This window comes from Mastomys coucha, unplaced genomic scaffold (genome assembly GCF_008632895.1).
Source record: "Mastomys coucha isolate ucsf_1 unplaced genomic scaffold, UCSF_Mcou_1 pScaffold21, whole genome shotgun sequence".
NCBI classification, from domain to species: Eukaryota; Metazoa; Chordata; class Mammalia; order Rodentia; family Muridae; genus Mastomys; species Mastomys coucha.
In genome coordinates, this window is record NW_022196904.1 from 161,325,356 (window position 1) to 161,342,151 (window position 16,796).

At 40.5% G+C, this 16,796-nt stretch overlaps 1 protein-coding gene across 5 annotated transcripts in view; it reads left to right on the forward strand.

Moving 5' to 3' along the window:
* Positions 1-16,396, forward strand: part of Il33 (interleukin 33) — a 36,126-nt gene extending 19,730 nt beyond the window's left edge. For 2 of the 5 annotated variants that reach the window (XM_031390071.1, XM_031390073.1), the window contains 7 exons: positions 6,345-6,455; positions 9,295-9,420; positions 9,989-10,099; positions 11,794-11,919; positions 12,459-12,509; positions 13,857-13,954; positions 15,583-16,396. In XM_031390071.1, the coding sequence (XP_031245931.1) occupies positions 6,356-6,455; positions 9,295-9,420; positions 9,989-10,099; positions 11,794-11,919; positions 12,459-12,509; positions 13,857-13,954; positions 15,583-15,774 (804 nt within the window). In that variant the 5' untranslated portion in view covers positions 6,345-6,355 and the 3' untranslated portion in view covers positions 15,775-16,396. Of the gene's footprint in view, positions 1-1,898; positions 2,241-6,065; positions 6,127-6,344; positions 6,456-9,294; positions 9,421-9,988; positions 10,100-11,793; positions 11,920-12,458; positions 12,510-13,856; positions 13,955-15,582 lie in introns of those variants that run through there. The other 3 variants (XM_031390072.1, XM_031390074.1, XM_031390076.1) reach the window with 3 other exon arrangements.
* Positions 16,397-16,796: the final 400 nt, after the last annotated feature.

Genomic DNA, 16,796 nt, shown 5'->3' on the forward strand with positions numbered 1-16,796 from the left:
ACCCAAGAGCTTTGTGAAGTGTGCGGATGGCCCACACTCAACCTCATGTACATGTACTGTACTGATCCTACAAACATGACCTCAACTCTTTCCTCACTGTATTTTATCTGGAGTATTTTCATTGGCCATCAAACTGGTCTTCTTTACTCTCTTTTCCTTCGGATGGTACTTTACAGAGTCAGACAAGCACATTGACTGTTTCTTAACACTTTAAAAGCTTCCTGCTATATCAGCCAGGCATGGTGGTATGCACTTTGATCTCCGCAGTTGGAGGCAGAGGTAGATGAATCCTTGTGAGTTCAAGACCAACCTAGTCTACATGGAGAATTCCAGGCCAGCCAGGGCTACATAGTGAGACCCTTGCTTCGAAAAATAAAATAAATAAATTTTAGAAGTTTCTCAATATCAGTGCTCCTTACTCTATTCACAGTCCTCTGCGCACTGCTCCCAACATAAATACTAAAGTTTTACTTTGTCTAAACTGGATTGCAAATGTAACTGGAACAAGCAGCTGAAAACATCAACATACATACATACATATATACATATGTATGTATATATATAAAAGTATGTATGTATACATATACACATATACATACATGCATACATACATACATATATACATACATATATTTTGAGGCTGGTCTCAAAATCACAAAGATATATTGGCTTCTGCTTCCAGGGTACATGGATTAAAGGTGTGTGTCACCATACCTCACCACAACTTACATTTATATGCTAATAATAATCATGAATCAATCAAAAATTCAAGTATAAAATATTAAATAACTAAATATTAGAAAATAGCAGAATCAAATGTTCTTTTAGTCATAGATGTGAAAGATAGCCTAAGGGGAGATACAAAACCCACAATTTTTAAATGAAAGTACTGACTATTTCCATATGATATTTAGAAATTAGATATTTCTACATGAAATTTAGAAATTAAAATTTCCCTGAAAAATCCAATAAATAGCACCAAAGGACAATGTTTCAATAAACATTGCTGACAGGGTTACTTTCTTAACTTAGAGACTGTATTTCATTATTGTGATAAAATATCTGATGAAAGCAACATAGGAAGATAGGGTTCATTCCAGCTCACAGGTCAGGTGGTACAGCCCATCACGGCTGAGAATGTACGGCAGCACCAGATAGAGCTGGTCACATGGTAGTCTCAGGCAGCAAGCAGAAAGCTATGAAAGCTGGTGTTCAGCTCACTCTCTCCTTTTTATTCAACCCAAGACACCAACACTCGGAGCAGTGTCCACAAAACATTTCTATGCTTCCGAAAGATAAAGTGTGTCAAAGATAACAAAAGCTATTGCAGCCTCTGGGCAGGGACGGGGGACTGGGAGCAGGAAGAAAACTCATAGAGACTGTTGACCAACTACAAACCAACATACACTTTTGAAAGTCACGTGGAAATAACTATTCAATCACGAGGTGCATGCACCTCTTGATCCAGAGGTAAATTGCACTATTATAAAATTAATGTTGTCAACGAACTTTAACATTTTCTAAGAATCGTGCGCATGCACCACACCCCCTTCGGCTGGAATGCTAACGTTAAGGAAGCAGAAAAGAAAGCCTAGGAAGGGCCAAGTGTTGAGCACGAAGGGACTGGTTTATTTTAACTTACAGGATTGAAACCAGAAAGCACTCAAGATACAGTGTTAATTTTAGAGAATGAAAACGGTGGCTCATGAAACATTTGCAGTAGGATTCCACTTTCCAATCAGAAATCGATACATATGTGACATATCCCCATTGAGGAAAGAAAAAAATTGGTAGCATAGGTACTTTCTAGACATTTACATATTTTCTAAGGGCACACATATATCCTTTGTACAATCAGAAAAATATTTACCTGAGAACAAAAACAAAACCAACTTTCTACAGAGACGATCTGCTCTGTTTTCTTAGATATTCTATATTCCGGAAAAGGCATCCCTGAGCATCAGTTTTAAAGATTACATTTAAAAGACAGTAATTAAGTATATCACTGAAAGGACTGCTCTGTTGGGAATCTGCCTCCAGGGAAAAGCTACACACCCACACATTCCATTCAGATCGCTCCATTTGCATAACTTCTTCAGCTTCTGTCACCTCACTGTCGTTATTTAATCTGAGCTACCATATAAATAGAACTGAAGCGTGACTGCATTAGCTATCCACCAGGACTCTCTGCAGGAAAGTACATCATCATTCAAGACCAGCTAGTACCTGTCACTATTGAGGTGAGTGCCACATCAATCTACAAAATCTACAAGGGTTGCTCTCTGTTATTGAGGAGAACCAACAGAGGCATCTATTGGCTCTCAAATGATCCTGTTATAAAGACAGAAAAGGCTTGTTATGGGAGAAAGTGGCTTGTTTATCAGAATGGGATTTTAATCTAGTTCTGGATTATACTTTTAGTTTTGCACTTCTGATAACGACTCTGACATTCTGGGTCGATGAGTCTGTCCTTAATGCTCATTCCTTAGTTTCTTATCTGTTCAACCATGCAGGCTAATGGTCCTTTAATATGCATTTGCTCAAGATAGTCCATGGGAGGACGGAAGGGAAGGGAAGGTTATGAGATCAAATAATTACTGAAAATAGAGAAAAGCAAAGACAGCTGCAGCTCCTCAAGGAGGGACTACTGGCTACTATGTTAATATGTGTGAACTCCGAGTCTCTAAGGAGATAGGCTATCGACTGCAACACACAGATTTACTTAAAAGGCTATTTTAATGACTTGAAAAACATTGTTTCTAGGACACATGCACCCTGGGGTGAAAGAGAAAACAAAAATCAGCACTGTTTTTGAAGCAACTCAGAAGCTCCGTGTTCACAGTGGGCAAGGGGCCTCAATTCCTTCTTGTATAGGCAGGCTATTATTTAAACTGTTTCCTTTTTGAAGCAGATCAGAAGCTCAAGTGTTCACAGTGGGCAAGGGGCCTCAATTCCTCCTGGTACAGGCAGGCTATTATTATACTGTTTCCTGCCCAACTGAAAATCTGGCCTTTATATGATTACCTAACCCCATTTTCCCACGCAGAAGGGTTAAAAATTAACGACTCCTAAAAGTTACAACTCTGCTTTAAAGGAAATCGTTTATTCTGATCCAGTGATGATGATGACCTTGTGGCTTAGTAGCACGGATTCAAGTTACCCTAAATGATACATTCCTAAGCGAAAGCCATTATATGAAAGTTTGCAGGCAAAGAGCAAAGGCAATCATAAGCCAATGCATTCAATAACTGCATTACTCATAACACATTCAACCAACAGAAGGCACAGAAAAAGGAAGAAATCTCTCTGGTAGGTTTTGAATGCTTACAGCTTCTTAGCTTTGCGCTAAGCACAAACAGTCCATTCTGAGAGTGTCAAATCAGATGTCACTATTAAAAGAAATGGCTGTTTACACAAAAAGCTAAGACAGCCAGAGATAGATTTTGGCTCTTGATCATAGATATTGTCACAACGACAATATTTTACTCGGTGAACGAGAAGAGTATGTGGGATTATTTAACACAGGTGCAGTTTCTTCAGGAAGCTCTGCCTCATGTTAGTTACCATCTTCAGAAATTCATTATTACTATTTCAAAGAAGTTAGCCATTTGCTTTGACTGTAAGAAGGGCTGAAATGTTTGAAACAAAATACCAAGCTCTAATCCACCCCCCACTCCCCACCCTACCCCCCCACTCCCACACCTTCTCAAAATTGTTAACTGATGCAGTTGTTGAATTTATTGTCTTTGTTCTTTACCTGAAAACCTTCAGGTAACAGCTTTCGATTAGGAATGCATTGTTTAGGGTAACTTGAATCCGTGCTACTAAGTCATGATCAGTCATCATCCTGCCTCTGAAAAATTAGTTTCCTTCAAAGCAGGGTTGTAACTTGTATAGAGTAGTTAATTTTTAATCCTTTTGAACAAAGGAGAGAGAGAGGATGGTCGGTCGTGGAGGGAAAGAGAAGAGATAGCAGTTCGAGGTTTTTTGGGGAAGGGGAGGGGGTACAGGATAAAAGATAAGTTTCTACTTTCATTCTTCTACATGTGGATATCCAGCTTTCCCAGATTAAAAAAAAAAAACTATCTTCTTTCCAATATGTTTTTGATGACGCTATCAAGAATTAGATGGTTCTGTTGGCCTGAGTCATGATGTAATTATATTTTAATTTTTAGAAAAAAAAAAAAGAGGAAAAAAAAGACAACGTGTTAAGGTTGAAACGATGTGGGGAAGATAATGAGATTTAAAACTCAAATATAAAAGAAGTAGATAAAATTAGACAGAAAAGGGATAAAAAAATTTTAAAAAATCAAAATAGTAAGTAACAATTTTAAATGAAAAGAAAATAAAGAGAGACCGAAGCGCCTTTCCAGGTCTGTGAGGGGAGGGCAATGGGTTAGAGTTTACTCCCACTAAGCAGGCTGGCGTGGCGAGGCCAGTTGAGGGCACCCATCATCATCATTAGAGCTGTGTTTACTCTAGACTCTAAAAGTATAGATGTTTTCTTCCTTTGCATTTATGGGGTCATGGCATCCCACAACGATGTCTATTAGGCTGGACAGGTTCTCATTCACTCCAGAGAACCTCAGTCCGCGACTGTGGCAAAGTCCACCTAGTTCATCTCGGAGTGCGTTTGGATGGAAGAGCAATTAGTCTGCCTTGGTTTATAAGTAACCTGCAGCTACGTGCATGGAGGCCTCAGTCACCCTCAATCCCAGGAGCTGAGTAGTCCTCGCCACCAGAGGACGGGAGCACTGATCATTGTGTCTTCCTCAGCCTAGGCTCCTTTCTGTAATTGAAACTTCTCATTGGATCGTTCATACCCTCCCCTTCCAGGGTTGTCGCCTCTCCAGTTACTATGGCAGCTTTCCCAGGCATCCTGATTTGTCCAAGCGTCCTGATTTGTCACCTGTCTGTATTTTCTGATCCTCAGAGTTGCTCAGTCTCAAACAATAGCCCCATAGCCCCCCTTTGAAGACAGCTTCTGGTCACTGCACTCTTTTTTTGGGGGGGGGGGCAGGGGTGTTTGTTTGTTGTTGTTGTTGTTGTTTTTTCGAGACGGGGGTTTCTCTGTGTAGCCTTGGCTGTCCTGGAACTCACTCTGTAGACCAGGCTGGCCTCGAACTCAGAAATCTGCCTGCCTCTGCCTCCTAAGTGCTGGGATTAAAGGCATGCGCCACCACCGCCAGGCACTGCATTCTTAAGTTACGGGGAGAGTGATGGTGTGGCTTCTTTACTCCAGGCAGCAGTGAACAGGAACTCGCCCTCAGACCAATTTCCTGCCCTAGATTGAAGGCTTGTGAGAACTGTGCTTTTAACCATTGGGTTTCTCCCGAGCGCAATTCTATTCTTATGGCCACCTACACCCAGGATGACCCCCCGATTGTTGCTCCCTCTCTCCTAACACCCTTCCCAGCCCTCTCCCCATCCTCCACCAATGGCGGGAGCCTGGGCCGGAGCTCTGGACTGCTTCACTTTATCTTTTTGTTTCTCCATGAATTTTAGCTAGCCTGTTGTTTTTGTTGTTTCGGGTTTGTTTGGTTTTTGTGATTGTGGTCGTTGTTTTGGCTTTCTTTTCCCCTTTATTCCCAGTGATTTTCCACTCCGTCTCCTTGGGCTATACAGTCTGTCCTTTGTTACCCTGATCTTCGAACTTGTGAGTGAACAGAGGAAATCGGCAATCTCACTCCATTTATTCTTGAGAAACCATGCTTATTCTTGATCACTGCCATTACTCTTTTTAATATTCGGTTGGTGCCAAATCTGACACGAGGAAACCCTCTATGGTGGCTCCCGTATGCTTTTGACACAAACTCATTTAGTTTTTAATTGCTGAATGTTTTCAAGCATAAGGTGTTTTATGGTCATTATTACTTTCCTGGCCCCGTATCTGGAGTCATGGTTCCTTTTAGTAGAGAAAATATTTAGAAAGTAAAATGTGCACACACACATTGCTTGGCATTTGTTTAATACTGACTTAAATTTAGCATCACAGAGCATTTGCTTGGCTTCTGAGTTACATGTTTATTTCTTTTCCCCCTACAGTGAAAAATCATACAAGATCAGTGTGGCTGCTTTATTTTTCTTCTATGTACTACAACAAAACAGTACTGAGATTTCAACACAGTAAGACTACTCAGCCTCAGATTTCACTCTGCTTTTATTATTTTATTTCTTGATTCTATGGCTAGATTCTAGGCTAAATGTATAGTCAGAATACTAGTAAATCAAATTTATTCTTTTTTACCGCCATATGGCTATGAGTTTCATAGTGAGATAGCCAAGGTTGTTTCTGATGTTTCAGGTTCGTATAGTTGGACTAATGTTATATTTTAATCCCACAGAAACCTGAAAAATGAGACCTAGAATGAAGTATTCGAAGTACTCCAAGATGTCCCCAGCGAAGTTCAGCAGCACAACAGGCAAAGCCTTGGTCCCGCCTTGCAAAATAAGAAGTAAGAGCTTAAGCATTCTCACTTTAAACACTATTAAATCTATTATCCGATATTTATTATTTCAACATAAAGACCAGCTACCTTACCAAAAACTCTCAAGAATATAAGAGTTGAAAAAATGGCCTGGGATGATGGCTCAGCAGTTTAGAGCCCTTGCTGTTCTTTCTGAGGACCTGAGTTCGATTCTCATGACCCACATGGTGCCTTACAATCACCTGTGACTCCTGCTCTGGTTAAACTTTCCACACCACAGGTCCTTAAAAAAAAAAAAAAAGAGTTGAAAAAAAAAAGAGAGGGCTTGTTGTTTTCTTAAACAGACTTTACATCGTCACTGTTGTTATTTGGTACAACACAGGACAGTGACCACTTAGATGTTAGGGGCCGGGGATGAGTATGAACTTCTTTTGCCTTCCCCTCACAAACCTGGAAAGGTGCTTCTGTCTCCCTTTTTATTTTCCTTTTATTTGAAACTATTCCTTATTATTTTGACAGCCCTCACAGCTCCTGGCATCAAATCCTCAAAACCTCATCCCTGATTAACCAACAAACGGATCCACTTTCACCCTGCATGTCTATCAAGGATCTTTGGAGTGTCAATTTAATGATTATCTATCTGTAAACGAAAAAAAAAAAAAAAACCTCAAGTGAAAATACCCAGGCTACAAATAAAGAAGAACAAACCAAATACAATTATTCAATTAAAAATGCAAAATTTGGAATAGAAATGAGGTTAAATGTAGTAGATCCATGCCTGTGGTATGCACCTCTGGGGAGACGGGGCTGTGGGATCTTAGACTCTTAACATCAACAATAGAGAGAGGAATCATGGCTATTTACATCATAATTTTTATATTGGAAGAGTAACACCGAGGAGAGTAACAGAGCTCTGTGGACGGGAAGGAGGTTAGACGGTGACAGATGCCCTAAAAGGAAAGTGATATCCCGACTTCCGCCCTTCCTGAGGCACTGGACCACCCACACACTTTAGCAGTCAGGATTTAAAAGAAAAAAATTTTGACAGTGGTTTCTGAATGGCCAGAAAAATCACAGTTAAATTGATCCTTTCATTTGTAGTTATGTCAAAATGTTGTATGCAGAAATAACAATTCCGGGCAAGTGACTTGGTGTTCCCAAGTTTCCTCCCACTAAAGAATGCACCTTCTAAAGAATCCAAGAAAACGAGGCCCTTTATTGGCACTGCCTTGTGGAGTACGCATTGGTGCCAGAGCTTGCTTCGAATACTGAGATCTTATAGTTCACATGTTCTAGCCTTCATCTTCATCTGACCTTGGATCATCTATTTATGATGTCCAAGACATGATGGGCTTGTCTGCATGGGACTTAAATTTTTCTTGGGCTAAGTAAAATGAGAATTACTGAATAACTAGTTGACCTTTGTAGTTCAGTTGACTGAATTTGCACTTGGCTGGTCCCTCAGATTGCAGTACAGACTTCTTCCCTCACCAAATAAAACTATGTGGGTCACACTGATCTGGAAATTCACAACCCTCCTGCTTTAGCCTCTTGAGTACTGGGACTAGAGGCATGACCACATCTGGCCAGTGGCCCTTTTCTTTGCTGGAAGTAGAGTCTAATGAGTAGCTTTGATATTAAACATACTGCATTATTTAACTTTACCTCTCTATGGCTAAATACTAGGCAGAAGCAACATAAAAGCTGACAAATTTATTTTGTTTCATGGCTTAGAAGGTAGAGGCCATTAGGATATGGCAGGGATGGTGGCTGGACCAGTTTGGTCTATGGTCGCCGTAGCTTCCAGAGGCTTCTCACATGGCACCTCCCAGGAGGAGTGGGAGACTGAAGGACCAGGCTATGATCTGAGACAGGCCCCTGTGTTCTATATCTATCAGCAAGGCCCCAAAGTTTTCACAGTCTCCCAAACAGGGTCAGTAGGTTGGGAGTCTGACTCAGTGGGGACATGTAACTGTAACACACTTCTTAGTACAACTCACAAGCCACGTAACTTTGGGCAGTGTTATGAGTCCTAAAAACCTCCTCACATTATCATTATAAAACTAAGATAACACTTGGCAAGATTATCATGAATGGCTAAGTTAAAAGGCACATGAAAGTAATTAACAGAGTGTTTGGCCTCGTGTTGCTATGTGGTTAATGGCAATTTTTTTAGTATCAATAAACCTTTATGGTTTACAGCCATCCTCCAAAAATTATGAAAAGTTTATTCTAGATGAGCAGACATCTCCTGTGGATGGTAACATGCCCCCTCAGTTAGGCAAAGACTGGTCCATACTGAATGTAGAGCTACGCTCCCTCAAATGGAATTATGAAAAAAACAGTTTCTAAAGACCTACAGTGCTTCAATAACCACGTGGCAGGAAAACGCAACTCCAGCATATTGTCTATTAAATCCCAAGGTCTGCAGTGGCTAATTTTAAATGTCAACTTGATTGAATTCAGAACCACATAGGGCATTCATGAGGTATGTCTTTAGGTATGTGTCTATGACAACATTCTCTGGAAAGGATTAGCTTAGATCCACCCTGAAAATGGGCAGCTGCGACGTCCCATGGGCTGGGTCCAGAACTAACTAAGAAGAATACAAAGACACACCTTCTCTCCGTAAAGGACCTGAGACAAAAGCAAAACTAATCCCTTTCTCCTTTAAGTTGCTTCTTGTCAAAGACTTGGTCACAGTAAGGAGAAAAGACTTTATTTCACTTTGCATATCCTACCTATGGCTTGCTATTAATGAAGTTACTTTTTAATTAAGTAGTGCTACTCCAGCCTCTGTTGGAGGCTCTGTATATACTGTAGGATATGACCTACATAAATCTACCTCTTTTTTTCCTGCTGTTAGGATCCCAACAGAAGGCCAAAGAAATCTGCCATGTCTACTGCATGAGGCTCCGGTCTGGCCTCACCATAAGAAAGGAGACTGGTTATTTTGTGAAAGAGCCCTCGAAAAGATATTCACTAAAATCGAGTAAGTACATTCCTGGACAGACTGGTGGGCATCTATTTGCTTTTACTTTCCGTGTGTGTGTGTGTGTGTGTGTGTGTGTGTGTGTGTACAACTGTTCTCCTTGCAGAAAAGAATACAGATGATAATGTGCTGGCCATTTCAGAAAGGGTTTTTCTATTTTTAGAATTTTGAAATAAATAATCTAAAAGTCTACTCTAGAATCCATTTTAGAAAAGGATACACTGGTGGGTCAAAACAGAAGACCCAAGAGTATGTGTAAATATGTAATCATGTGGAATGATATTCTGTAACATAGAGGAAACAATGAAATGGTTCACTGTGACTGCTTTTGGCGGCAGCCAAAAAAGTTTTTTGTTTGTTTGTTTGTTTCTCCCTTTGATGTGCTCTGCTGGAGTTCGACTGGTCTTCACTTTACCTCATCATTAAGGAGGAACTGATCCCATTAGACCATTGGGTGACCACAGCCCTGGGATCACTTACCGCCATCACCATGCTGGCCCTCACAAAGGATGGCATTTTTGCAGAATGAAGACTGATGCTCATCCCATGCCCCATTGCTGTCTTGTAGGTAGCAAGCATAAAGAGAGCTTCGGTTCCTATCCACAGAATTCTAGGAAGAGATCCCTGCTTGGCAGTATCCAAGCATTTGCTAAGTCAGTGGACACACTGAGTATCCAAGGTATGACTGGTCATAGGGGACGTGCGGGGCGACGTGGGAGATAGGACATGGGGCGTTGCCAAGTGCTACTCTACAGAGCAGACTCAGGAGTGTTGTATCAGAAACGTTTGTTTCCTGCTTGTGTGCCAGTTCAGTGGTATGCAAACTGGGTGTGGTTCAGCTGTGCCTATTCAATCTATGGTTAGCATTCCATTGGTATTTTGAAATACTTGCTATAGGTTAGGATCATGTCTTCTTCGGTCCTGATAAAAGTATTTTCCTTTGAGAGAGGAGGAAAAAAAAAAAAAGCACCAGTCCCCAAATTTCAAAATGTTCACTCTGAAAGAAAATAAAGGAACTATTTTTTAAAATACAATTTTAATATGATGTGGCTTGAAGAATAGTTTTAAGTTTTTACCATTTTTGCTGAGTTCTAAGTAAAATGGTGATTATCAAGAAGTGAAGAGAACCCAGGGAGTGTAGTTCAGTGGTAGAACATTTGCCTCATGTGCCAGGTTCTGCCCCTAGTCTCTATCAATGTGGGAAAAATTCAAAGTGAGGGCTGTTCCTAGTGGCATGTGATCTAAATCCCAGCATTGGGGAGGTAGGCGAATTCCTTGGGTTCAGGTCTGCCTGGTCTACACAGTGAGTCCCAGAACAGTCAAAGTTGGATAAGGAGAAACTGTCTCAAAGACAGACAGACAAAAGGCCAAATTAAGTAATTAATTAATAAACAACTCCATCATTAAGGAAGCTTGATTCAGAATCACATATTGCCGTTTTAATGTATATTATTTTTATATGTGATATTATATAAAACAACTTAGAATGTATTTTATGTATGGTATATTTCTAGTATGTGTATTTAGTATATGTTTAATATAGATATATTAACTTTTTATTCAATATTCATGTTTCTCACAAACTGGGTTTAAATTACTTTGGCTTAGATTTCACATGCAAATTCTTTCTAATTTGTATATTATTTCTTTGCAAAGTTCAATAACATGCAGAAGATAAGGTAAATTTTAACGTAAGTATCCTCAGATGGGTCCAGGTCTGCTTCAGTTTACCCATATATGCTTTTAAAATGTTACCATGTACTCTGTATGTGTCTTGATTGTCCAGGCAAAAGCAGAACTAACTTACATTTGCACCCCCCTAGACCAGTGGCTCTTAACCTTCCTAAGTGCTGTAGCCCTTTAATTTAGTTCAGCGTGCTGTAGGGACCCCAACAACAAACTTACTCTTGTTGCTACATCATAACTGTAATTTTGCTACTGTTATGAGTCCTAATGCAAATATCTGAAATGTAAGACTTCTGATATGCAATATGTAAAAGGATCATTTAAGACCCACAGGTTGAGAACCACTGCCCTAGCGTGTTGGAAATCTGTTAGTGACCATGCTTTATAAAGGAGCATACATTTCACCTATGTCTTTCAAAACATGATCATTCTTCTCTGCTGTCCCCTAGACTGTAAGAAGGTGAGAAGGGGAGCTCTCCTCCTTGTCCTCACCCCACTGTGCAGGAAGGTAACACCTTTAACCCCACTGTGGTGGAAGATCAGCAATGTACATAGCTTTGGCCTATGTTACAATGACCAAGGCTAGCTCACACTAAAAACTAAAACTCTTCAGAGGAAATAATTCATATAAATAGCCAAGAGAATGGTTCTTCATAGAATTGTTTGTTTTTTTATTCTTAATGACAGGAACTTCACTTTTAACAGAATCTTGTGCCTCCCTGAGCACATACAACGACCAATCTGTTAGTTTTGTTTTGGAGAATGGATGTTATGTGATCAATGTTGAAGATTCTGGAAAAGACCAAGAAAAAGGTACAGTATTTTCTCACATCCATACTTAGTATTAATGACTGATAAGGTTTAAAAAAAAATCTACCAAGTTATCAACACTAGATTAACTGAGATATTCAACAGCAGTGAGTTTCAACATCTTTGGTAATTCTAGTCCTTCCCATGTCAAGAAGGATTCAGTGTAGACACATTCTTCAGGCAATAATACAGACATTGAGAAATACCTACTGAGAAATACAGAAAGAGGGACCACATGTATTTACTAATGCTGAATAATAAGACCTGTCCACCTTTCCAGTGTCACCAAAGCATAGTCTTTTGACAAAGAATATCCCTTTGTCATAAACAATATCTCCTGTATATTGGAGAATTCATCAGAGCACAATATATTTTGAGATCTTTCTAAGAGTTACCAAAGTTCTGCTTTTTTTGGTACATAACAAAAGAAGAGGATGTTTGTGTTCCCCACCCGGAAAAGGATGTTTGTGTTCCCCGCCCGAGGACTGAAACCTTTTGATACATTTATCTCTCACCTAGTGATACCCAATGTTGTCTTTCAGACCAGGTGCTATTACGTTACTATGAGTCTTCCTTTCCTGCAAATCAATCAGGTAATGTGGAGGTAGGGAGAGGGGGTGGTGTTTGCATTCTTGTCTAGAACAAAGATGAATCTGAAGTAGCCTGTGATTATCATGAAAAAGAGGTTCAAAAGGTTATCTTCAACTCCACACTCGCTGTAAAATCTTAGCTTCTCAGAGCATTATTCCACTTCGTCTACTTTTGGATTAGTAGGATAAAGGCTTAGCTGCACTTATAATAGGACAGCCCATCTCAGCCATGACACAAAAATATTCCGCTCAAAGGTAGTCCAGAAGCAGTTCCTTCTACATAATTCCATCACATGGAATGGCTCACCACTATGCCCAATCAGAGAGAGGAAGGCGAGTGATTGCATATGGTTTCCCCTTCAGGGCACAACTAGGAGTTGCGTACCCCACGTCTGCTTATCTTCAGTTGGTCAGAACTTACTCTGAGAGCAACACTGAGCCATGAGAAGGCAGAAGGGGAAATGCTCTATTATCGTGTATTAGAGGACCACGGCTTCCCATGAACAAAGGGAAACTGAGGACCAAAGCAGTATCCACTGGCATCAGTTAAATTACAAAAGATCAGAACAACAACAAGTAAAAACTTAAACCTCTTCTCAGAAAGATTTAGAAAGACTCTTGGACTGGGCTTGGTGATACACACTTTTAATCCCAGCACCCAGGAGGCAGAGGCAAGCAGATCTCTGAGTTCAAAGCCAGCATGATCTACAGAGTGAGCTTCAGGACAGATAGGGCTATACAGAGAAACCCTATCTTGGGGGAAGAAATAAAAAGGAAGGAAGAAAGGAAGGAATGAAGGAAGGAAAGAAGGAAGGGAGGAAGGACGGGGGACTATCTACTTGATATTTGGGTGCAAATACTTTTAAACGGATTAATGAGCTATTTTCATTTGCAACTGAGGTTTTTTGGGTTAAGTTAAATTAAGATGAGTTATAGGGCTTAGGTTTTTTGATTTGTAATTTCTTTTTACTTTTAATTGATAGGTAAAATTGTATTAATCGTGTGCCACAGATGATTTTTTTGGAGCAACAGATTTTTTAAAAAAAAAAAAATTTATTTTTATTTTATGGGTATGAATGTTTTGCTTGCATGTATGTAAGTGCTTGAGATACATATAGTGCTGGAGAAAGCTAGAAAGCACTGGACGCCCTGTAGCTGTGAGCCACTCTACAGGCTCTGGGAATTGGATGCAGGTCCCCTTGTAAGGGCATCAAGTGCTCATAACGAAGGGAGCATCTCTCTAAGTCCCACAACAGGAGTTTTGAAGTGTCTATTGTCTCTGTCTAATAGAGGGGTCAAATGTGGCCTAGTGGCAGCTGTATCACCTCACCTCATAATCTTCATTTTAAGGCGATGGTGTGGATGGGAAGAAGCTGATGGTGAACATGAGTCCTATCAAAGACACAGACATCTGGCTGCATGCTAATGACAAGGACTACTCTGTGGAGGTAACGGAAATAGGATTATCGACCAGCCACATTTGGTTCTACCTGTTTATGTGCATTTAGATGTTAGGGCAACTTTGAGGGCAGAAGTACATGCTGTGTAAATAAAATACAGTCAGTCACTTCTAAGGAAAGGGAGAGAAGTGTGACGTGTGTAGCCTTGTTACTACAAGTCTGGTCTCCGGCAACGACACAGAATCACTGGAGGGGAGGGCAGCAAACACGCCCATACATCAGCAGCTTGGGACAGCAATCCACTCTACATCTCACCCATTCTCGATCAGCAAACAGCAGGTGTACCTCAGCCATGACAAAAAATTCCAATCATGTAAAGAACAAAGAGGCCAGAGGGAAGAGGAAGGACATGGGAGAACAAAGGAAATGGTTTCTATAAATATATAAAATTTCAAAGCAATCCAGCCACATAAGACATGGACACAAATAGTGCACAGTGGCCAGCATTCTTCTCAGGAGAACACTCTCAAGTGTATATGATGCAAAATCTAGCATAAATAAAGCCTCGAAAATAACAGTGGGCTGCCATGGCATATCAAGCACTTGCCTAATATTTCACAAGCCCTGTCTCTTTAATCCTCACAGCAAGTTTCTATGGAATAATTGCCTTGGTGGGCTAATTGTGCAGCAAACTATCACAAAACTCATTGGATTAAAATAATAATCCCATACAGGTCCTCAGCACCTGAGAGCTCATTCTGACTGATCTGAGTTTGCTTCCCGGAATTCATTGTTAGGTGACTCACAACACCTGTAACTCCCGCTTCAAGCCAGTAGATGCCTCTGGCCTCTATAGGTGTCTACACTTATTTGGACGCACCCACACACAGCCACATAAATTCTTAAAAATAACATAAATAAAAATAATAATCTGTATTTAAATTAGCTTAATTTAATTGAACAACTTAAATAAATAATCAACTTAATTAAAATATGTCTGTGGCCGGGCAGTGGTGGCGCACGCTTTTAATCCCAGCACTTGGGAGGCAGAGGCAGGCAGATTTCTGAGTTCGAGGCCAGCCTGGTCTACAGGGTGAGTTCCAGGACAGCCAGGGCTATACAGAGAAACCCTGTCTCAAAAAACAAAAACAAAATAAATAAAATAAAATATGTCTGTGTTTAAACTGCCAATGAACCAATCTAGTGGGAATGCCTAACTAATCCACAGAGTTCTGGCTAAACTGAAAAGTCAAGGTTTACTGGATATATTAGTAGACATGTTCTCTATATTAAAGGCCGTTCTCGGCAAAAAAGAGGGGGACAAATTCAGATGGTTTGTGATAGTTTGTTGCACAGTAGCTGACCAAGGTAATTATTCCATATAAACTTGCTGTGAGAATTAAAGAGAAGAGGCTTGTGAAGTATTAAGCAAGTAGATCTGGTCAGTCAATGACAAGCTGCTTATCCAAATGTATCAACTCTCCATGAATCGCTTTTACCTCTTCCCCACAGCCTCTCTGTTCCCTTCGCTGCTCATTTCTCCCTCCTTGACTCAATACGGGCTTGCTAGAAAGATCAAGCTATAAATGATCAGTCCCCCATGGATCCTGACCCAGGAAGGCAATGTTAGCTCTGGACTCCCCATTCACACCTTGGCCTCTCTCTTCTTTCCTCAGCTCCAAAAGGGTGACGTCTCGCCTCCAGAGCAGGCCTTCTTCGTCCTTCACAAAAAGTCCTCTGACTTTGTTTCATTTGAATGCAAGAATCTCCCTGGCACGTACATAGGAGTGAAAGATAACCAGCTTGCTCTAGTGGAAGAAAAGGATGAGAGTGGTAACAATATCATGTTCAAGCTCTCTAAAGTGTAAGGCCACACAGAGCCTGTGGGTTCTGGGTTGACTGACTAATGTTTCCAACTGAAGAAAAGCTAACAGAGAGAAAGAAGGCCATTCTTGGTTTAAGATGATGTGGCACGTTATACGGAAAAATTCTTTTATTTCCTTTTGTACAGCTACACGCTCAGTAAACACATGAATATATGACTTAGGGCATCACTAAAGAAGCGAAAAGAGATTCAGCCTTGCCCTTTCCTTTTTTCTGCTTTGAGTCCTGTATGAAATCACACTCACAGGCCTCTTCAGAAGAGCACGCACCACAGCTCATGTTTTGCATTTGAAAGGGTCCATTTCAAAAAACCTTCATAAAAACAAAACAAAAACAAACAAAAAACACCTACACAATTTTCCTTGGTTCTAAACAAAAGATTGTAGTTCTAGAGCAGTTAGTGGGAAGACCAGCTAGTGGGAGGATCATTGTTTCTCAGAATAAAATGCCAAGTGCCTCAGTAGATGCCCCCAGGCACCCCTCAGATCAGCCCTTTCCGTTGTAGCTCTCCAGATGCCTACACACCTAGACAGACAGGATAAATGCGGGGAAAGGCAGGATAACTGGGAGACAAAGAAACAGAAAGTCTGTGTTTGTGAAGTGGAGTGATGTTACCTGTGCTTGTTTCCTTCTTAAAATTCCAATTTTTTTCAACACAGCAATTTAACTTTACGCAAGCCAGCTTACATTAGGAAATGAGAGACATTTTAGTTCACACCTGTGACTAAAATCGTTGACTATATTTAACACATTTAGAGTCTTCAGTAAGAACTGACCAGGTCCTCTCCTCCTATTAATGATCGAATTTGCAATCCTCTACTATACACATGCTGCTAGAACAATCAGACCTATCCATGTGCAATCCTTGGTTGGTGGTTGAGACCCTGGGAGCTCTGAGGGTACTAGTTAGTTCATATTGCTGTTTGTCCTAAGGGGCTGCAAACCCCTCAGTTCCATAGGTCCTTTCTCTAACTCCTTCATTGAGGACCTCAGCCCTGTGAAGGTT